At 48.9% G+C, this 23,590-nt stretch overlaps 1 protein-coding gene across 2 annotated transcripts in view; it reads left to right on the top strand.

The window, feature by feature from the left end:
• Positions 1-23,590, top strand: part of HTT (huntingtin) — a 1,924,961-nt gene that overhangs the window by 777,673 nt on the left and 1,123,698 nt on the right. For both annotated transcript variants that reach the window (XM_078678546.1, XM_078678545.1), the window contains one exon: positions 16,487-16,597. In XM_078678546.1, the coding sequence (XP_078534672.1) occupies positions 16,487-16,597 (111 nt within the window). The remainder of the gene's footprint in view (positions 1-16,486; positions 16,598-23,590) is intronic.

Genomic DNA, 23,590 nt, shown 5'->3' with positions numbered 1-23,590 from the left:
GCCATTATGACGTCCTGATTGGTGTGGGACAGCTAGGAAAAAGTTTATCTGGAATGCTGGCGCAAAGGGTATTTCAAAAGGTGAGGAATCCACAGGTGGTTACTGTAGCCACCAGAAAAAGCGTTACCGAAGGTAAGTAATTTGTTCTTTTTGTACTTTCCAAGAAAGAAGGAATGTTTTGGCTGATAGTCAACTTATAACCACTCGCTGCTACTGGGGTGGGACTACATCCTCCAGCAGCCACCTTTCAGCCCAGGAGGAGGGGAAACCTCCACTTTATGCTTTTAAGCACTCTACAGACTCGCAGCACAGGTTACAATGTCAGAGGCCATCAGTGCTGCTGCGGTGTGACTACATCCCCCAGTAGCCTTGTTTCAGCCCCGGAGGCAAAGCTTCTACTTCGCGCTTTTAAGCACTCTACAGACCCGCAGTGCAGGTTACACACTCAGACTGCTGGCTTGGGACTGCAACACCCAGCAACCCTCTTTCAGTGCAGGAGGAGAGGAAAGCCTTCACTTTACTCTCTTAAGCACTCTACAAACCGGCAGCGCAGGATGTGCCCAGGCGAAGACTGGTCCAGGAGTGGGCCGTCTTCGTCCGCCTGTGGCCGGACAAGGCTGAGCTGGGCCTCCATCCTTGGTTCCTGGACTACGTGATCTTTTGAGAACAACAGGACAAGGTAGGACTGACTGGTTCTTATTTCCCCATGCCTGGTTCAGCCCCTTTATCTTACATACTCAGTGATGTAAAAATAGAATCTTACTCTTTCGAAAAAAAGGAGGAAATAAGGAGAACTCTTCCACTTCTTTGATCACATCTTACTTGTCATCAGCCATAGGAGCTATCACTACTGAACTGGAGCTTGTGGAGGACCGCATAGATGCAATCCAAAGACTGATCAAAGATCCTATAGTCCAGCCTAAATCTCTGACTCCCAAAAGTTTAACAAAGCCATTGACACGGACTGAAGGGTCCTCTCACTGTATAATTTTAAATCTCATCCACCAGTTACAGCAAAATCACTACACTCCTGAATTATGCTGGAGCCACTTCCAGACATTTCTGTTGCAAGGTCTAACAGCACCCAGCATAGTGTGAATAAACCGCCTCCTTCCAAACAGAGGTGAGGGGGATGGGAAACTCCAGAGGACAGTGAAGTTGCCAGCCATGGAACCATAAAGTTTGGCTGAGGGCTGTAGAAGGCTAATGTTTGATATCTTGGTAAAAAAATCCTACATTCTATGATAGTTTTGATCTTAAGGCATGTATGATTTTTGTAAACCTTTTCTTTACTAACACGAAGGTCCTTTTGAGGGATTTTCGATGGGATGTTGTTAAGCAGATTAAAAAACTGGGCGATAGTCCAAGCTCTATTGGAAACCTAAAGTAAATTTCTCTAGTCCACATTCCTAGAGACCGAATGAAACCAATGTTATGATTAAGCCCCCACTAGCCTGAGAATCCTCTAGTAATTTCCTCATACCCAAGTAAGTCTACAACCACTCCAACTACAGCCCAAAACAATTCCAATTATTGTAGGGTTATTGGCATTGCTCGATCACGTCATCCTTACATTAATCAGAGGAATGTGTCCATGTATATTGGCCATTCAGAACATCTACAATTATCACCCAAATGCACCCTGTATGTTCTACTCTTGGAAGGTGTCCCATCTCTGGACGAAGATGTGCATGAAGATGGGATGGGCCTAAAATTCAAAGTTGCCTATTGGTGCAAGAAAAATTCAGTTTGACCGTTGGATCTTATTGATGACATCTTAATGGTCTGCAGAGTTGGATGGCTAGGCAATATAGAAACCTGAAAGTGAATCAGTGTTGTGCTAAATTTTAGAAATCTACAACTGGTGAATTCCTTGCTGTATCATCTAGACCATTCAGTGAACCAAAAAGGCAGGGTGTGTGCTCTTCCATGGAGCTATTTTTATTGACCGCCCACTCAGATAGCCATTGAAACTAACATGCCCAGACCAGGCCCTCAATCGGCTGAATTGTCTCCTGTTCTGTTTGCCCTTAGGCATCTGTTTGCACTACTGTCCAGTCTTCCTGACATTGAATAACTAGTTCCTGCTGCAGGCTGCCACCAAATTTCATCTTTATCTTTTCCATCTTCCCCTACTTCCGAAATTGTTCATACCAGGGGAGAGATGTCTGACTTATATGACCGTTGCAGGAGCAACTAGTCTCTGCCTCCTCTCATAGAACATTGCTGGCATTTGATAGAAATTGCTAAATGAGGATTGGTTACAAATATTGAACAACTTTGATCTAGTATATTGTCAAGACCTTGGCCTTAGGAAATGTTATGTAGATGGCTTTCAATCATTCTGTTAGCAGCCACACCATCATCAGGCAGACCAAAGTGTGGCCTGGCGGTCTTGATTTCCCTCAATTGTAGAAACATTAACACCAAAGAATTACTGTGTACTCCTTGATGCCAAATTTTGTATGCGTCTTGCCCGGGGTTTTTCTGATGTTTAGTTAAGCAATTGTTATTTTTTTTTTTTTTGCCAACCAACCTGTAAATTGAATAGAAGATTTGGACTTTTGTATTTCATGATATGTACAAAGAAGCTGAGATCAGGTAGTTATTATTAAGATGGGGGATTTTAACTTTTCTAGATGCTGTTCTAGGGAAGACCGTGTTTGTGCGGGTGAATCTAACAAATTTTGTACATACTCCTTATGCGGATGCACTAAGCCAGATCATCATCAAATACAATGGTTTGTTTTCTTCAGACTTCCTCCAAGAGGGTGATGTATTTCTGCCAACATTTACAGGCAAGGGCAAAGGAAGTACTATTGATTTTCTAATATTATCTTCAGATTATGCACCCCTAATGTTGGATTCTGATATCTTCCCTTACATTATCAGGGACAATAATACTGTTTTAGTTTAGATAAATTGCTTGTTTTTCAAAAATAAAAAGCCTGGATGTGCCTCTAAGCTTCGGTACTGCCCTAACAAAGGAATCTGTATGAAATGGGACATTATTGACCTCACCAAATTTTTCAAGGACTTGCTAGTAGGAAGCCAGGGATTAGTAAGGTGCTGATCGTCAGAAGAACCCAATTCCCAGGAAGTCGTAGAACATTTTGACAACCTATGTAAAATGACCTCTAGCAAGCTGATTGGAATTGCTTTTTTTAATTGCTTTCCAAATCGTTGCCTTCTAATATTGAAGACATTAGACTTTCCAGACATGTATACAAAACCACCCAGGAGGATAGAAGCATGGAAATGAGGAAGCATGTGAAGATTTGAAATCTGCTTCAGAATTCCGGGAAAAACAGAGCTTTTGGGAAGTTATCAATCTCCCTATTTCTACAAGCAAAACCATTCTAGAGTAGAATGCCATATAACCGCTAAAGACTGGGTGTCCCACTTTTCCAAGATCTTTGACCAAGAGAATACCTCTTTGTCCTGGATAGCCCCCAAGACCCTCCAAATTTTTATTTGAATAGCGCATCCATCCTAAGTGACTTTTTCAACGTAAATGAAGTGTCCAGGGCCATCTTAAGGTCCCCTGCACCCTATTTGTGTCTTCAGACAGAACCCTAGGATCTGGGCACCATTACTAACTAACGTAACCTCCTCTAGCATCTTCACTGGGGCACTACTGACCAAGTTTAATTTGGTCAAGATGGCAACTGTACCCTTTTTTTTTAGTTTTTAGCTCCAACCGAGGTGTATGGCAGGGTTGTATTTTAGCTCCTTTTTTATTTAAATTTTATATTAACTCCTTAGAGACAGTGCTAGCGCCAAAATAAAAGGTTTTATCTAAGCTTGGGTGCTTCCCAGTTCCTGTCCTACTACATGTCGATGATACAGTTTCAATTGCCCATACCGCAAATGGCCTGCAGATTTTACTTGATTCTCTCAATGATTTTATGGGTAATCTTAAATTTAAAGTTAATCCTCAGAAATCTTATATTATGACTTGTGGACCTAAAAAAAAACTCGTTCGAAAGTTCATAATTGTAGGGAATGCAATTGTCAAGGTTTAATTTTTTAACTAGCTCAATGCTATTTTAGACGCAAATTTAAAATGGGTAAAGCTTCTAACCCAAAGATCACAAAAATTCTCAGGGGCTGTAGAAGCAATTTTAAAATTTGTAAACCTGGTCACAAACCCTTCAAAGAAATAATTTTACTGTACAAAAGCAAATGCCTTTCAGTTGCCACATATGGGGTGGGAGTGTTGGGGATACATCAACCCCAGGAACCGGCAAATTTTAGAAAATACATTTTTATGCGGGCTGTTAGCAAGGCGTCTTTTATTTGGGAGATATTGTGAAGATAGCACCCCTGCTCCTTTCAATAAACATTTGGCTTTCCTCCTGCTGAGACTAAATTCTTCCGACTGGTACTCGAGGATTGTCTTAAACTAGATTACCTGGATTTGGTGGTACTGCTATTGTACATGTTTTTAATCGTGGATATTTATTACCATTTTAGAATGAAGCGATTACATTGCATAGCATTGAACATTTTACATTTGTTGTGTTATACTTTTTTGTATTTTGCTGTGTCTTATTAATGATGTGTAGATCTTTTTATGGAATTCCCGAATAAACGTTTTTGACTGATCACCTAACACATATATCACGTGGGAGCACTTATAACCACTTTGAGTTTCTTTGATTACCTGTCTTCATGATCATCTCCTTTCAATGAATTTACAAAGCGCTTGATAAATTGAGTGTAAACCAATTGTTTTGGTGTTTATACTAATGCTTATTTCAGTATGTTTAACTGCCTGTACTGTGAGGGGCACTCAGTGTATATTTCGCTGTCCTATTTCTATTGTTTGTTTATTGCTGCTTTATATCTGATAGAGACATATAGGCGTAGATTTCTTACCTTAGAATTTACCAAGCATCAGCTGGATTGGAAGGTTTTTGCTCGAGCAATACCCATGGGTGCCGATAGGTGGTAGCGGGCAGCTCTGTGTGACCCTGTCGGCATAGTCTGTCCCGGAACTCACATCTGCAACACTTATATTGGTGCCACTGACGTCCATTCTTTTCTTTCTGTGTGCCAGCCAGCTCAGATGGCTGAAGAGAGCTACCCTCTGTAACTTTCTGACAGGGTTTTGTTGACATTTTGTTGAAATGTTTTTGGTGTGTAGGTTTTTCCAATATGTCAAAGAAGACTATTGAATTGAAACTGTGTAGCACCTGCCACCCTGCCATGTTGGTGAGGCCAGTGCACTTGATACCTCTCCAGATTCTGCTCGATTCCTCTACCATGGCTACGAAGGAGGCTTGATTCATATGCTGTGATGGTGAGAAGGGCAGTTGAGGTGCTGAACCTGCAGCTCCCTTCGGTGGGAGTCAAGACGAGCACCTTGACAGAGGTCCTGCCACTGGGTATCTCCTCCTCGGAACCCCTCCTGCCTTTTAGCGAGGCCTTGACCGATGTCCTTCTGGGATCCTCGTCCAAGCCCAGCTCATGAGCTCCTATGAATAGGGCAATCACCTGCTGTCAGCGTCTTGCACTGGGAAATGCACAATTTCTCACCAACCACCTTACCCAAAGAGCTTGGTGGTCTAAGCCTATACCTCACAAGGTGCTTTCCCTTCTGCACCACCGGAAAGAGACTCCAAAAGGCTGGATAGCTGGAGCTAGAACAGTTTTTTCTTACACCAGCTTTGCATTTCGGTCGATGAACATTGCATGCCTATTGGGCCGTTACTCCCACTCTTTGTGAGAAGCAGTTGCGCCAGTGCTGCCACAGGTCCTGGAGGAGGCCTGGGCCCTTCATTCCCATGCAGTATCAGATGGAAGGGATGCAGCAAAGTTCGCCATTCAGTGTGGGCTTGACACGACCGCCTCGCTGGGCAGAGCGATGTCATCGACAGTGGCTGTTTGATGCCACGCCTGGCTGAGAACATTTTCTTTTCTAGAGATGTCGATGCTTCCCTTTTGGACATGCATGACGGCACCTGTTTCTTCGGAGACAAGCCACCCGTCCTCCGCCTGACTTTCAGCCTTTTGATGGCCACGGAAGGAGCTTTCAGCTGAGTCAACCATATCCCAGCCACAAGACTGTGCAAGTTCAGCAACCTCTGTGCAGTCATGGTTGTGGTTATTTCGACCCTGTGGATTGGGCGGCCAGAGGTCGGGTCAGTCCCCTCCTCCATACAGCCTCCAAACCTTCCTACTCCGGCCCTTTGAGATCATGGGCGGTCAGTTGGTGGCAGAATCAGCCATCACCTCCACTCCTGGCAAACTATCACATCGAACAGGTGGGTTCTTCAGATAGTCCGAAGGGTCTACTCCCCGCCCTTCAAGACTATCCCTCCCTTATTATAAGATGCTCACTAACACATAACAATATCTCCTACCTGAAGATATAACACCATGCACACAATACTTTGCAAATTAAACAGGTAAGTAGCACAAAAATACACTAGTCTCCGGGGAAGACCCAACCACATACTAAAGTAGTGGGATGTGAACCACAATCCAAGTCAGGACTGTACCCAGGAGACCTAGACGTGCTGGGAACCCATGGAACCACCCAAGGTAAGTACCCAGGAACCCCACAGAGGCCGTGTGTGGAACACAACTGTGTGCTCAATTCAAGTCAATGTGTAAGTCACTGTTGTAATTTTAAAGAAGAAGGACCCTTCACAGTGGACTCTGAAGAAACCCAGTGGAAGACAGAAGGTTATAGAGCCACCCCACCCTTGCATACCCTAGGAACCAGGATACCTACACCAGAGAAGCCGGGTGCAAAAGTACGATGTGGCGTTGGAAACCGCTGTCGAACATAATGGAGGACTTCAGGAAGGTGCCGCTGGCGAAGAAGGTGAGTGTCAGGTAAAACCCAAAGGTGCATTCAGGATGTGAAGTACCTGCAAGCAGTGGGGAGAGTCTATGCCACTCAGGAGTGACTAGGAGGCACGGAAGACCAATGCCTACCGATGTCAAGTGATGCAGGAGAGTTGATGATGACCTTGACACTGCAGCTGTGTGGACCAGGAGTCGTTCACAAACTGTCCCATGTCAGATGTCGAGAGCTGAGGGGTCGGTGTCCGTCTGCAATACCAACAAGCCTTGGCAACTGTAAACAGCGTCACAAGCGAAAAAGGTGCAAAGTTTGGATCAGCAAGGTCCAAGTGGCTCACCACGAGCAGGGCAGTTGGGGTAGGCCCCAAGAAATCAGGGGAGCCCACCAGAGTCCAGGAAGACCCTCAAGAGGACCCACAGGCCGGAGGCACAAAAGTCGCAAGAGGACCTTTAGCAGCTCACCAAAGATCAGGTCCACGGTGCAAGAGATGCAGTGAAGACGAAGATCTTTGTCGAGTGAGATGCTCGAGGCTGGAGCTTCTTGGAGCCCGAAGATCTCTGGTGAAGAAAGCCAACAGGCCTTGGTAACGGTAAGTCAACGTGATGCACAGCGGTTCGGTTCCTGGGCTTCCGATCTGGGATACTAGCCTCAAACTTGATGAGAAGATAGTGCAGGCCTCGAGGGTGTTGAAGAACCACCACCTGTGTTGCTGAGCCTTATAATGACGCATGGGCACTTTATTTATGGCTGATGCACTTGCAACCTGGGAGAATGGACGCCGAAGGTTGTAGGTGTGTCCTGCTCATGCAGGGGCACCCTCACACTTAGAACCAAGCATCCTGCCTTCAGGATTGAAAGGTCTGCCTTAGGGGTGACTTATAGGTTTTAAGTGCAGTGACCTCCGATATCGGGAAACCTATATCTGTCGTAAGTGGTTCTAGCACCAGCTTACAGAGGCCGCAATGGCAGGCCTGTAGTCACAATTTGAGTGATGTCCCATGGTTGGCATAATACATGCTTCAGCCCATGGCGGACCCCTGGTGTACCTATGCCCTGGGTACCTCAGTACCATATACTTGGGACTTAAAACGGTACACCAGTAGCTAATCTGAGTTCTACCCAAGTACTCACCATATCCAGTTTAGGGGAGAAAGCAGAGACTGGGATCTAGATTAGGAGGAACCCAGTCAGACTAGTCAGAAACTGCATAACACCAGGCAAAAAGTGGGAGTAACCATGAAAGCAGATTCTACTTTCCTACAGTGACTGAGTGTACTGGGCCTCATGGCCTCCAGCATCCTGCTAGAGACACATGCCAAATGGCATATGCAGGCTCTGTAGCTGGACTTGAGTTCTAGTGGCAGCATTAGGGGAATCTCTGCCATGGTCCAGATCTCGGAGGGAACTGCACAGGACCGGTAGTGGTTGTTAACAGAGCAACTGTTAACTGGGCCAGAGGAAAACCTCTCTCCCTTCCCCAGCCAGACCACACAGTAGTGAGAGATGCGTCATTCCTGTAATGGAGTGGCCCCCCGGCAGAAGTGGAGAGCAGAGGACTCTGGTCTCCAACGGAATCCGGACTCCACATCAACTTGCTGGAGCTCCAAACAATTCGCTTGGCATTAAAAGCCTTCCTTCATTCAATAAAGGGAAAGACGGTTCAAGTGTTCACAGATCTCCACCATTTGGTATTGCAACAAACGGGGCAGGGTGGGGTTGTGGTCCCTTTGTCAAGAGACCCTGCATCTCCGGACCTAGCTGGAACAGCAGGGCATTCCCCTTGTTGTTCTTCACCTAGCAAGTTCTCTGAACGCCAGAGTGGATAAAATCAGCCATTGATGCCTAGTGGATCGCAAATGGCATCTCCAGCCAGAAATGGCGCAAGATCTGCTAAATCCCTTGGAATTACCTTAGACGACAACCTGAACATGCGTGGCCATATCAACTCGATGGCCAAAACTTCCAGATTTCATTTGAACTACCTAAGAAACCTGAAACTATTCCTCGACACCCCAGATCTAAAATCGGCAATTCAGGCTCTAGTCATCTCTAGGCTAGAATATGGTTGCTCCACCCTCGCAGGCCTACCCAAGATCTCTCTGGCACCCTTGAAAGCCTGCCTCAAAGCCGCTGCCAGACTTTTAACTGGCTATAAAAAGTTCTACCGTATCTCGCCCCATCTTAAAGCTCTGAACTGGCTTCCTCTTGAGGCCAGAATCCAATTTAAGCTGGCTTGCATCGCCCACAAGGCTCTTTACTCCAAGTCCCCTGCTTTTCTCGCCCAGAAACTCGTGATATCTGGAGGAGCCAGAAACTCCCGGTCCGCCAGAGACCTTTTGCTCCAACCCACATGCTTCAGGAAAAAAAGAACGTACAATCGAGCCTTCTCTGGGGCTGCCCCAAGAATATGGATCTCACTCCCACCCGCCATCAGAAGAATACCATCTCTAGCTCACTTCAAACAGGAGGCCAAAACTTTCCTAGTTGGCAAATTCTTCTCCTAACGCTCACGTTACAATCACCTCCGTAACCTGGCTTCACCTATCGCTCCGGCATTAGCCCTTGCCCTTTTCTCCTTATGATACCCACCCGGCACTACCGAACAAACCTCCAGGGTGTTTAGACTGCTTTTCTAGCTTAATGAATAGATTTGTTCTTACCCCAAAATGTATCCGGGTATTATGATTGTTTGTTTTACCATATATTGTATCTACCTGTCCCTATCCCTTTGGGTCTCTTCCCCCCTATGTCCTTGTATCCCACCTGTTACTACTGTAAAGCGCTCTGATACCCTCACAGGTCTGGTTCGTGCTCTATAAAACACTAAATAAATAAATCTTTTTCAGCAGTATGGAGAGCCTTGGTTCGATCTGTCTGCCTCTTCCGAGAACCTGCAGTGTCAGCAAACGTTTCGAAGGCATCACTCGCTCTGCAGCTCTGTTCATCTGGAATGGAGCTTGGGCCTTCTGCACGCCTTCCACCAATACCACCCATCCAGAGTGTTCAAGAAGATCAGGAGCGACCAGGTCCAAGAAATTCTTGTGGCTACAGACTGGATATGGAGAGTCTGGTGTCCCGAGCTTCTCCAGCTGGTCTTCGATCCTCAGATCAGGCTGACCCTTTGGGAGGATCTTCTGTCGCAGCAGCAGGGGAGGGTCCCCCACCCGAAACTGTCAACTCTGCGCCTACTTGCGTGGAGATTGAGCGGTGCCAGTTGATGGCATTCAACCTTCCTCCTAAAGTCTGTAATGTTATTTTGGCAGCCAGGCGTCACTCTTCCAAGACCGTGTACGCCTGCCGGTGGAACAAATTTATAAAATCTTAGACAGAAAGATCTATTGATCCTCTTTCTGCTTCCCTTTCCTAAGTCCTTCTCTTTATTTGGGCCCTTGCTCAGCAGGGCTCTGCTCTGTGCACTCTCAAAGGGTAAAGATGTGAGAGATGCAGAAAAGTTTGCCATCAGATGTGGCTTGGACACGATAGACTCGCTGGGCAGAGCTATTTCCATGATGGTGGCCGTACGTCACCACACCGGGCTAAAAATATCTGTTTTTTCGGGGGATGTCCAAGCTAACCTAATGAACATACTCTTTGAGAAAAAGTAGATGCTGCCCTTATGTGTTTCAAGGACTCACAGGCCACGGCCAAGTCTTTGGGCCTCACCACAACTTCCCGGCCCACAACTGCTTTTCGTTTCTTTCGTGTCTACGGAAGGGGCTACCAACCGCACCAAGCCTATGCTGGCCAGCGGGCCCGCATGTTCAGCAACCTCTGCAGGCCGTGGAAGCCGTTCACCCCGACCCATGGGTCGGGAAGCAAGAAGCCGAGCCAAGTCACGATCCACTCCTCTACGGCAAAACCTTCCTAGTCCGATACCCCAAGAACATTCACCGCCAGTTGGTGGAAGAGTACGCCATCAGCGCCACCACATGTGGAACATCACATCAGACAGATGGGTGTTGCAAATAGTCTGAATGGGCTACTCCCTCCCCTTCAAGACGACCCCTCCATCTATGTCTCCAGTGTACGATCGCCTAACAGATGATCACCTTGCTCTGCTCCGTGAGGAAGTCAAGAGTCTCTTTACCAAGGCAGCTATAGAGAGGGCTCCTGGGCCAGAAATAGGCTGTGGTTGTTATTCCCGCTATTTTCTGGTCTCAAAGAAAGACGAAGGCCTTCGTCCTATCCTAGATCTCAGAACCCTCAACTACTTCCTCAAAATGGAGAAGTTGAATGTGCTCACTCTAGCTCAAGTCCTGTCTGCCCTGGACCCAGGAGACTGGATGGTAGCGATGGACTTGCAGGATGCCTATTTTCATATCCCCATCCTGCCTGCCCATCGTCGCTACCTGCAGTTTACGGTGGGCCACAAGCACTTTCAATTTGCAGTTCTCCCCTTCTGCCTCACCAGCCCCCCTTGGGTGTTCACATAGGTGATGGTGGTGGCCGCAGCCCATCAGCACAGATCGGGGATTTCAGTCTTCTCCTATCTTGACAACTGGCTGTTGAAGGCAGGCTCATCCCAAACAGTTGTCTTCTCCAGACTACGGGGAACCTCATGCATTTGCTGGGGTTCACTATCAATGTGCCAAAGTCGCACCTGACCTCCTCTCAGATGCTCCCTTTCATCGGGGCGGTGCTGGACACACTGCAGATTCGGGCTTTTACTCCCGAATGGCAAATCCAGTATATTCAGGCTATGATACCGATGTTTCAACCTCTATCCTGGATTTCGGTAAAAATTACTCTGAGACTGTTGGGCCTCATGGCCTCCTGCATCCTGCGGGTGAACCATGCACGGTGGCACATGCAGGCTCTGCAATGGGACCTGAAGTTCCAATGGTAACAGCATTGAGGAGCTCTCACCAACCTGGTTCATATTTTGGAGGGCACTGCGTAAGACATACAGTGGTGGCTAACAGACCGCGACTGGATCAAGGGCAGACCCCACCCCCTTTCACACACCAGATCTCACAAAAGTAACAGATGCGTCCCTTCTGGGAAGGGGTGGCAATCTGGGAGAGGTGGAGATCAGAGGACTCTGGTCTCCGGTGGAAGGCAGGCTCCATATCAATCTGTTTGAGCTTCAGGCGATCTGACTGGCACTGAAAGCCTTTTTACCATCCATAAAGGGAAGGCTGATACAGGTGTTCACAGACAACACTACTGCCATGTGGTACTGCGACAAACAGGGTGGAGTGGGGTCTTGGACTCTCTGTCAAGAGGTCCTGCGTCTCTGGACTTGGCTGGAACAACAGGACATTTACCTGGTGGTTCAACACCTGCCCGGTTCTCTGAATGCTAGGGTGGACAAACTCAGCTGAAGGTGCATTGCGGATCATGAGTGGCGTTTCCATTCGGAGGTGGCACAGGGTCTCTTTCTGTGGTGGGGAGCCTTGGTCAGATCTGTTTGACTCTGAAGAGAACACGCAATGTCAGCAGTTTTGCGCGATGGAGTTTCCAAGGTGGCCCTCGCTCGGCGACACTTTTTGCCACGAGTGGAGTTCAGGCCTCCTATATGCTTTTCCGCACATACCACTCCTGCCTAGAGTGCTCAAGAAAATCCTGAGCGATCATGCACAAGTTATTCCTGTGACTCCGGACTGGGCACGGGGAGTTTGGTATCCCGAGCTTCTAGACATGAGCATCGATCCTCCGATCAGGTTGCCCCATGGGAGGATCTTCTGTTGCAGCAGCAGTCGAGGGTTCTCCACCAAACCTGTCCACTCTCAGCTTCCTTGTCTGGAAATTGAGCAGCGACAGATGACACCTTTTGACCTCCCGGCCGAAATCTGTGAGGTTATTCTGGCAGCCAGGCGTCCCTCTGTGAAATCAGTATACGGCTGCTGATGGAACACATTTTGTAAATATTGTACAGAAAGGTCCATTGACGCCTTGTCTCCGTGGCACAGCAGGGCTCTGCCTTGGGCACTTTGAATGGTTATCTTTCAGCCCTTTCAGCTTTTCTTCGACTAACAGATCAGCCTTCACTTTTCAAGTCCCCTCTGGTGCAGAGTTTTTTGAACGGTGTAACCCACCCTCTTTTCCTTTTCTTTTGCCACAATGGGAACTTATTATGCTGCTCACCTTTTTGATGTGCGCAATGTTTAAGCCGATGAATAACTGCCCTTTAAGGTTGCTCACCATCAAAACAGCATTCTTAGTGGCAATTACCTCTGCTAGGAGACTGAGAGAACTGCAGGCCCTATCATCACAGTCTCCTTACCTGACAGTTTTTCCAGAAGTGGTGCTAAGAACTAGAGTGTCCTTTTTGCCCAAATTTGTAACTCCCATTCATCTGGGACAGTCCGTTACTCTGCTCACTTTCTATGCACCTCCGTATCTTTCCAAGGAGGAGGAGCGTCTCCACCGTAAGGACCCAAAAAGAGCGTTATCATTCTATCTTGATTGCACTAAAGAGTTCCGGGTGGATGACCAACTCATTATAGGATACGTGGGAGCAAAGAATAGGCATGCTGTTCTAAAGAGAGCCATCTCTCGTTGGGTCATCCTCTGCATCTGAACCACGATTATTCAGTAACTACCGCCCAATATCTCTACTACCGCTGTTGGGCAAGCTACTAGAAAATCTAATAAATAGGCAGTTGGGGTTGTATCTTGAAACAAATCAAATCTTAGATCCTTCACAATCAGGATTCCGATCTGGTTTTAGCACAGAGACTGCGATCCTGGCAGTGACTGACTAGCTTAGACAAGTGATGGACGCTGGAGGTGCAATTGTATTAATACTATTGGACCTCTCTGCAGCCTTTGATACCATCTCACACACAAAGCTGTTTGAAAGATTGCAGACTTGTGGTATCGAGGACACTGCTTTAAAGTGGCTGCAACATTTTCTGACAGGCAACAAACGATTATACTCGGGCCTTACAACCAAAATGCAGTTGGACAAGGGTGTACCCCAGGGGTCCTGTTTAAGTCTGACGCTCTTTAATATATATATGACTCCACTAGCAAAGATCGCTGAGCGGTTTGGCTTCGAGATAATTTCATACACTGATGACACTCAGCTTATGTTCACTGTTGGCCCCAATCTTGAACTAGAGAAAATGCATTTTGCGGCAGGAATGGTGGCAATATCAAATTGGATGACTGAGAATTGCCTCTAGCTAAACCCGGGAAAGACAGAGATCATGCTAATTGGGAATTCCCCCCCCCCCTTTGGTCGGAGGAATGGTGGCCCCATCAACTTGGTACAGCTCCTGTGCCAAACAAAGTGTCAAAAACTTGGGGATAAAACTGGACCAGGCCCTAACCATGAAAGATCATATTGCCACCACTACCAGTTCATGCTACTATAATCTTTGCCTTCTACTCAGAATTTTTCCCTTTCTGCCCAAGAATTCATGCAGGACCCTTGTGCAGGCCATGGTGATTAGTAGACTGGACTACGGGAATGCACTGCTGGCGGAAGTAGGTGAGACATTGATCTCCAAGTTACAGGTGGTCCAGAACACCGCAGCCAGACTCACTCTGAACCGTCCCGCAAGTACTCCCTCTGCCCCATTGTTGAAGGAACTGCACTGGCTACCGGTGAAGAAACGGTCCTTTTTCAAAATCTGTTGGCTCTCGTATAATGCCCTGAGAGGCAAAGGTCCACTCTACCTTAAAAAAAAAACTTACAGTTTACAGACCATCCCGAAATTTCAGATCCAGCTCGCAGGCACTTCTGTGTGTGCCTCGTATACGCCAAAAGCGCGCCGGGGCAATGCTTTCTCTTACCTGGCCCCAGGATACTGGAATAAAGTACCCATCACTCTTCGTGAGATCCCCAACTATAATATTTTTAAGAAACAACTGAAAGCTTTGTTTTAATTACTTTGGTGATTTCCCTGCTCATATGTGCCTCTACAGCGCCGAGATGCCCCGGGTGATTTGTGCGCTATAAAAGTGGCCATAACATAACATAAAAATCTGTTACTCCTTTGCAAAGAAGCTGCCCAATGAAGGCCTTAGAGCCCATTCCACCCGGGCGAAAGCAGTCTCCATAGCCCTCCAGCATGGCGTTCTGATTGCTGATATCTGTCAAGCTACCACGTGGGCGTCTCTACACACGTTTGCCAGACACTATTGCCTGGATTTTCAGGTTCGCAGGGAAGGCCTGTTTGGCTGATCTGTTCAGCAGGATTTTACGGTCTAAAACTTCTCTGCAGTCCCTCCTCCCAGAATGTATTGCTTGGGTATCTGTTCAAAGATAAGGAATCTGCAGCTAGATGTCTCTATCAGATGGACAAGTTACTTACCTTCGGTAACGCCTTATCTGGTAGAGACATGATCTAGCCGCAGATTCCTTACCCACTCACCCATCATCCCTGCACTGAGAAATAGTTTTTAGTGTCAAGGATGTTCCCCTTTAGGGCCCCAGTGGTTCTTTTTTAACACACCATGGTCAGTCATTTCATGGCTCTGTGTTTGTGGTTTGGAAAATCATGAAACTTACTGACATCAGTGCGCCGGAGTGGCGGTTATATTGATAACGCGGACATCATAACAATAACGAATACGATGCTGACAATGTCAAGTGGAGTCGACCAACGCCACCTACCGGCGAGCAGGGGTACTAATAAGAAAAATCTTCCAGATCCATCCTGACTCCTGGAAGTTCAAAGATAAGAAATCTGCGGCTAGATCATGTCTCTACCATATACGGCTTTCCCAAAGGTCCCTAGTGTCTATTTGGTCAAAACTCTTTTGTGGGTGGATTCTAGTGAATTGTCGTCTCATTGGTCAATTTGAAGACATATAAGAATGTTCTTTTCTCTACAGCCCCTCCCTACTTTCACTACTATCTTTACTCTGGCTTACTTCATGGTAACTACTTCATCTCAGTCTATGGGAAACCTGCTCTCATCTGCTGAAGCTTTCTTCCTTCTCAAGACATTGCTCCAGAAATCGTGGGATTAATTTGCTGTCCATCTCATTCTGTTCCTTGCCTTTGCGGGCTTTCCCAATCTAGTCCCCATGAACGACCTAGTAGACACTGCATATCTTCCACTGGCTACCAGGTCTTCACCAAGAAATTTAGCCACAGCAGTTTTATAGCTCTCGTTCTCTTCATAAGTCTTGCTGCTTACACTTATATAAATATGAGTGATGAAAAGTTCATATTATAAGGTAAGAATTGGTAAGTATGGGACCCCTAGCATGAAAGAGAACCACTAAATATGCTGATGTACTAGCAGTGTGTCTCCTAATTAGAGATTCTTTGTAAGTGCCTACCGTAGAGGCAGAAATTCCAACAGTGAAATTGCCCAGTAACTTTAAATGTGCTGGTGAAAGTGCACATTTTGCCTGAACATCCACTAGTGGACCTAAGTTTGCTACTTTGTAACAGGCAAGTATTCTAAAACCAATTTTCAGTAGTGGCAGATGCTTTAAATGGGGGGTCTACTTCTGTGGAATTGCAATTGTGTCCTGCCTAAAATCACCTCATCTAACACCCCCTTTCCAGAATGATATGCATCACTGGATGGTATTTTTACTGTTTTATCTTTAATACATGCACTGCAGTGTTTATGTTAACCGAAAAATCTACACAGATGGAAGACTGATTTGTGTTGAACTACATGTACATTGTAAAATTGTCAATATGCATGAGCCAGCTTCTGAAACAATTGCACATAATCTTTCTATTTTGTTTCCTACAAGGTTACATTAGATCTTCACAACAGTAATGAAAAGTTTGGAGGTTTTCTACGATCATCCTTGGATGTCTTTTCTCAGCTTTTAGAACTTGCAACACTTCAGGATATTGGAAAGGTACTAGAAGTGATTTGGTATTGATGTTTTTGAGGTGCATTGGAGTGGTAGAATTGGTGTCCAAACGAGGAGGGAATTGTGTAATTTGTGCAATGTCTCTGCTCAGCTCAGATTTTCCTAAAAGACGGTTTTGTTTTCTTCATAATTTTGACACTATTCTATGAATCTGTTGAATAATTTCCCAAAGAAATTGTCATTCTATTCGAGTTCATCATGACAGGATTCATGAAGATTTGTTAAAAAGAGGGGTGGAGCATGCAAGAATAAGGAGGTATTTAAAATAGGGCATCTTAACTTTTTAAGAATATTTTTTAAGAAAAATTGCTCTGACACAGGAAAAAAAGATTCATTGAATTACACCAAACTTGACGTGAAACCAGAACTGTTCTCAAGGAAGTACTATTGCTCGGTTTGGTGTAATTCTTTTAGTAGGTATTTAAAAACATTTTTGGCAGGGTTTGAGGTATTCGAATCGCAAGTCTGCGAAGGTCTGACACATTAGGGGTTACAAGTAAACAAAACTGTGATTGATGTAATGCTTGAATTAATTTTGGCTGTTTATAATTACTCCTGGTGCATTCCAGTCCATCATTTTTTTTGCCCAATGTGCTACCTCAGATTAGACACAGATTTACGCAGCTCAGCATTGATCTTGCTCCAATAGGAACAGTCTAGCCTAAACTTCCAAGCTAGGTCCTTTCTGATCCAAAACACAAGCAATCCAAGGCCTTGACCCTTTCCAGTGGGGTGCAGCTTGGTTCCAGTGGCACAATGAACTCGCGACTCATGTCTGTGTCGCGCTCAAGACTTCACATTAAATATACAAAAAAGTGATGCATGGAATGCTTGAATAAATCTCAGTGAAAATAACTCTGGAGTGCATGCCAGTCCCTCATTTTTGTTCCTACCATGCCACCGCAGATTAGACCCAGCTATATGCAAATTAGCCTTCAACCTGCTTCCATAGGAACAGTTCATCCCGAACTGCCAAATCTGAAAGAAACAGGTTAGTATTAGATTCCTTACCTTAGAATACCCCCAGGCGTCAGACTGGATCCGGAAACTTTTGCGTAGCAGTACCCTTGCGCGTCGGTAGGTGTCATCTGCGGCTCCGTGTCTGTTGTCAGCGTCGTTGGTGCCGGGAAGACGTCGCCGGAGTACTTAGACGCCGCCCTCGCGCGCTGACGTTGTTTCCTATTTTTTCCGCGCCAGCAAGCGCCGATCCGGGAACAGTGGTACCCTTTAGTCATTTTTTGACTAAACTTTTTGATCTTTTTGATCATATTTTTTCGAAGTCGAACGACTCCGACGGTGCCGGTAGGGATGCCCGGGTTTAAACCCGGCCTCGACTGCAACCGACTGATGACGGTTACCGACCCCCATCGCCAGTGTCTTAATTGCCTGGGACCGACCACGATGACAAGTCGTGCCCCGACTGCCGGGCCTTGACGTCGAAGGCTAGGCAGGAGCGGTCCCGCTAGCGCCTCGAGCTCCGGCAGTCGGCCCCGCACAATTCGAGGTCCTGGTCCGGAAGGAGGTCAAGGGACCGGTCGCGGGGCCTGAGTCATCACGGCTCGGAGGATCGACACCACTCCTCGAGCTCCAAGTCCTCAGGTAAGAGGCACAAGAAGTCGAAGAGATGACATCGTTCTTCCGACTCCACCCGACACTCGCGCGACGCGGCCGGGGGTTCGGGTGACACCGCCCACGCGGCTCCGTCGGAGCCGCAGGCGTCACGGCCTGCTCCATGCCCGCCGGTCCCTGGGCAGAACGGGGCGCCGGAGGAGATTGATGCCTTCCTCTCGGTCATGAGGTCGCACACTCCTCCGTCGGGATCCGCGGCGCCTTCGGGCCCGGCGGCCCCGACTGGGAGCCCAAGTGGGCTGGGTGTTTCTGCGCCGTCGACCTTACGACCTCACTGGCGTCAGCTCCTAGGGTGTCACCCCCGGCGCCGACCACGGTCAACGCCGTCCCCAGTCCCCCCCCCCTCCGTCCGGTTCCGATTCCGGAGCGGCGTCGCTCGACGGCGCATTCGACGGCGATGGGAGATTTTTACTTCTATGATCCGGCCCCATCATTTGACCCTGAATACCAGGAGATGGGTGGCGAGGCGGATTGAGAGACGTCTGAGGACCCCCTGGACTGGCCATGTGAGCTTGGGGACGCCAGTGGTCTGGACACTTCGCCAGACACTGGTTTTGTCTCCCCTCCTACCGTGGCTACGGAGGAGGGGGCAGCCTATAGTGTGGTGTTGACGCGGGCGGCCAAGGCCTTATCCCTTGAGCTCCCTGTCGCGGCTGTGAGGACTAACCTCCTCACTAAGGTCCTTAAACCGCAAGCAAGTTCTTCGGAGCCTCTGTTGCCGTTTAATGAAGCCTTGTCTGACTTTCTTCTGGGCACGTGGTCCAGGCCCGCTACAGGTCCTCCTGTAAATAGGAACGTGGCCAGATGCCACCGGCTGACCCTTCCTTCCTGTCCACCCACCCCACCCCCGAGAGCCTGGTCATACAGGCCCCTAACTCCCAGACCGCATTCCCGACGGCTCCCCCCGATCGGGAATCCAAGAGGTACGAACAATATGGCAAAAAGATGTTCTCTTCTCTGAGTTTGGGGTTGCGGTCAGTCAACACCGCGTGCCTCTTGGGCCGTTATAGCCACTCTCTGTGGGACACGGTCGCGGACGTGCTGCCACAATGTTCGGAGGAGGCCCAGACTAAACTCTCCCAAGCCCTTGTGGAGGGTCGTGATGCGGCATGGTACTTCATCAGATGTGGACTGGATACCACGGACTCGCTGGGTAGAGCGATGGCAACGACGGTGGTGATTCGTCGCCACGCCTGGCTGAGGTCCGCCAACTTTTCAGCTGATGTCCAAAACACCCTTATGGACATGCCGTTTGATGGCCGTCGCCTCTTTGGCGACAAGGCAGACAGTGCGCTTGAGCGCTTTAAGGACTCCAGGGCTACGGCCAAGTACTTGGCCTGTCGGCCCCGCGCCAGCAATCTGCTGCCTTTCGCACCTTTCGTGGCCAAGGAAGGGGTGCACCCACACGTCCTGCCAGCCACGGGCCGCAGACTAACATCCAGCGTGGTGGCGGAAGTGGTAACCGCCGTGGCGGTGCCCGGGGACAACAGTGCGGCTAGTCCACATCCACCCCTGCATCATCCGCCTCAGAGCCTTCCTAGTCCTAGCTTTCAGGCCCACAAGACGCCAGTGGGGGGCAGGGTTCGCCATCACCTCCTCCACTGGTGCCACATCACATCGGACAGGTGGGTGCTACAAATCGTCCGAAGGGGCTACTCCCTCCCCTTCGAGGCGACCCCTCCAGCCATGCCACCTCAGTACCACCGCGTGTCGGGGAATCACTTGAATCTTCTGCGAGAGGAAGTTGCTGCCCTCTTGGCCAAGGGGGCCATCAAGCGCGTTCCTAGGCCAGAAGTAGGGTGTGGTTGTTACTCCTCTACTTTCTGGTTCCCAAGAAGGGCAAAGGGGGCCTACGCCCTATCTTGGACCTGCCGAACGTCAACGGCTTCCTCAGGAAGGAGAGATTCAAGATGCTGACACTGGCTCAGGTCTTAACTGCCCTGGACCCTTGAGACTGGATAGTAGAGCTGGACTTACATGACGCTTATTTCCACATCCCCGTCCTGCTGGCCCACCGGCGATACCTGCGGTTCACTGTAGGCCACGAGCACTTTCAGTTTACCGTGGTCCCCTTCGGCCTTACCAGCGCCCCCACGGGTGTTCACGAAAGTAATGGCGGTGGTCGCAGCTTATCTGCACAGGTTAGGGGTTTCAGTCTTCCCCTACCTCGACGACTGGTTGTTGAAGGCGGGCTCGCCCCAGACAGTCGTCATCCACCTCCAGACTACGGCCGGCCTACTGCACCTGCTGGGGTTCTCCATCAATGTGCCGAAGTCGCACCTGTGTCCCTCTCAGAAGCTCCTCTTCATCGGAGAGGTTCTAGACTCGGCGCAGTTTCGGTTTTATCCTCCCGAACAGTAGGTTCGGGATATTCAGGCTCTGATTCCGATCTTTCAGCCTTTATCCCGAGTCTCGGTCAGGTTGACGCTGCGGCTTCTGGAGCTGATGGCCTCCTGCATCCTTCTGGTGCATCACGCCAGGTGGCGGATGCGGGCTCTGCAGTGGGACCTCAAGTTTCAGTGGGCCCAGCATCAGGGCAACTTGTCCGACCATGTCTTGATCTCGGAGGGCACTGCAAGACAGTTTCACTGGTGGCTCATGGACCGCAATTGGGTCAGCGGCTGATCCCTCTCCCTACCCCAACCGGAGCACGTAGTTGTGACAGACGCGTCCCTCCAGGGCTGGGGAGGCCACATGGGAGAGGCGGAGATCAGAGGCCTCTGGTCTCCGGCGGAGTCCCAGCTCCATATCAACCTTCTGGAGCTGCGGGCGATCCGACTTGCACTGAAGGCATTCCTCCCCTCTGTCCGGGGGAGTGTAGTGCAGGTGTTCACGGACAACACCACCGCCATGTGGTACTGCAACAAACAGGGCGGGGTGGGGTCGTGGACCCTATGCAAGGAGGCTCTGCGCCTCTGGCAGTGGCTGGAACATCAGGGCGTGACCCTGGTGGTTCAACACCTGGCAGGTTCCCTGAACACCAGGGCGGACGAACTCAGCCGTTGGTGCATGATGGATGTGAGAAGTTGGCCTGATGTGCAGTGTTCACTATTCTAGTGATCACTATATATCAGTCCAAACAACCCTTATTGATGATTGGTTGTAAGTCAACCTTATAGACCAGCTATCCTAGTAGCATGGATACGAGCAGTCTAAGGCTAAGACTCTAGAGGGCGTGTTAAGCCAGCTGTTTTACCATCACATTACCCCTTGAACACCCAGTGAAAGGACACCACACAAGTGTTATGAAAATAAACAATGTATTTATTAGAATCACAACAACCCTGTACTCTTTATGAGGACAGGGTGCTAGGCACACAACAAAACTCTTACGAAAATACTTAAGTTAGCACGTTATACACAAATGCCCGAGGGGCACGAAAAACCATATACTTAAAAAGTGGAATGCGAAATTACTAGCAGGTAAGTACAGTACTAATAGGCTTTGGAATCGCTAGGACTTAACTAGGGAATCGTTAGATTACTTCTAGGAGACCTAGGGGACTCGGGTGCAGAGTGTGCACTCTCACGCGGGATGCGGGACAAAGTCTATGGAGGCTAGTAAAGGCAAAGTTAGTGTTCACGGGCGAACCCGACCTGGTAGGAAGAAAACGACAGTGGATCCTGACCCTAGGATAGTGAGGCTATGCTGGGACACCGAAGTGCCGAAGTTACCTAGCCCAGGGGCTGCAGCTGCATAGGTCTGAAAAGACGTCGGGGATCTCGTTGCCGGACCAGGAGCCTGGAAGAAGGAAGTTGCTGGCAGGCGACCAGGGAAGAAAAGTTCGATGGATCCAAGCCTGGATCAAGGAAGAAGAAAACCTGAAAGCAGAGGGGACCAAGTTCTTGAATCACTAGCCAGTGATTAAGTGGGCACCAGGATGGCACCGGGCGAAGTCACCTCGACTAGGTGAGTGGGCGACGCTGGCTCTGCAGATCTCACGGACCAGGAGGCGTTGTCGGCGACCAGGACGGAGAGGCGAGCTGTCCCACGATGGATGAAGCTGTCGGCGTCGAAGTTACCCAGGATTGGGCAACAAGCCTTGGCTAATTCAAGCCCACGCGGTGGACTCAAAATGGCGTCTTGAGTGGACCAGGAGGGTCCGGGGTGCTCCTCTTTTGGAAGGGAGCAAGGGCCAGCCTGGAGCAACCAGACCAGCAGCAGAAATGTCGTCGGGCGTCGTTCAGAAGGCCACAAGCCAGCGGGCTAGTAGCCAAACAACGCGGTGAGCAGCAAAAAGCAGAAGGGCCCCACGCAGATCGTGGAGATGCTGGGAGGCTGCACTTCGGTGCTGGAGCTGCTCAGGGTCGGGGCTTCTCGGACCCCAAAGCACTCACCAGGAAATTACTCGGCGGGCTTGCTGTGCAGAAGTCGTGCAGTCTTGAAGATGGCCGGTCCCTCGAGGTCTCGTCACACCCACGAATCTCAGCGTGACTGATGATGCAGGTAGAGGTCAGAGGTGCCAGGGAAGCCGGTTCTCGTCGAGCTGGGCAGTCTTGATCCGGAGGAGAGACTTGCAGCAGACCGCAGTGTTCTTAAGATGGTGCCTGCGGATGCAGGGTGACTACTCCTTAGTCACAAGGGAGAAATCTTAGGAAGAAGTCTTGAGTTCCTTTCGTGGAAAGTAGTTTCAGGATTCAAAGATGATCTGATTTGGAAGGGGGCCAGTTCCTACCTTTATCCTGTAAAAAGGGGCTGGCACGCGACTAAGTCCTGCCCTAGGGGTGGGACTAGGAGGGGGGTGGTTACACCCACTTCCTTGGCGGGCTTTTCCCCAGCACAGGGTCTGGAGTGACCCTGGAACTGGTTCCAGCCAGCCTATGCACAGTGAGCACCGGGGTGCCACGTGCAGTCACCTTCCTCTAAAGCCCTGCCTACCTACAATACACAAAACCCTGTCTGGGACGGTGCTGGCACCGCCCCTGGCAGGAAACCCTTTGTCCTTATCTCCTGCTCTGGGAGGACTCCCAGCAGCAGGAGGGCAGACTTGTGTCTCGGTGGCAGCATCCATTTTGTGGAGCTGAGGCTCTGTTTGACTTTAACCGGGGTTAGGGGTTACATACATGTCGTGTCCCTCTAGAAGGGTGGAATGCTAACCCCGTCGCCAGAATTGGCGAGGGGTTAGTATTCCAATTCGTATGACACCTTACTCGACATGTTTTGATAAAGCGATACCAGAGTTGGCATATAACCGCGAGGATTATAATGCACTTAAGAGTATATGGTATGCGATATCATGGAAACGGCTAAGGGATGGATCCCGAAAGCCGCAGACAGGCTCAGCTCATGCCAGAGCACCATCTCACACGATTCCAAGCACTCTGCCTCCAGGATTGTTAAGGCCTGCC

This window comes from Lissotriton helveticus, chromosome 2_2, assembly GCF_964261635.1.
Source record: "Lissotriton helveticus chromosome 2_2, aLisHel1.1, whole genome shotgun sequence".
In the NCBI taxonomy this organism is placed as follows: Eukaryota; Metazoa; Chordata; class Amphibia; order Caudata; family Salamandridae; genus Lissotriton; species Lissotriton helveticus.
This window is presented reverse-complemented; position numbering and strand designations above follow the sequence as displayed.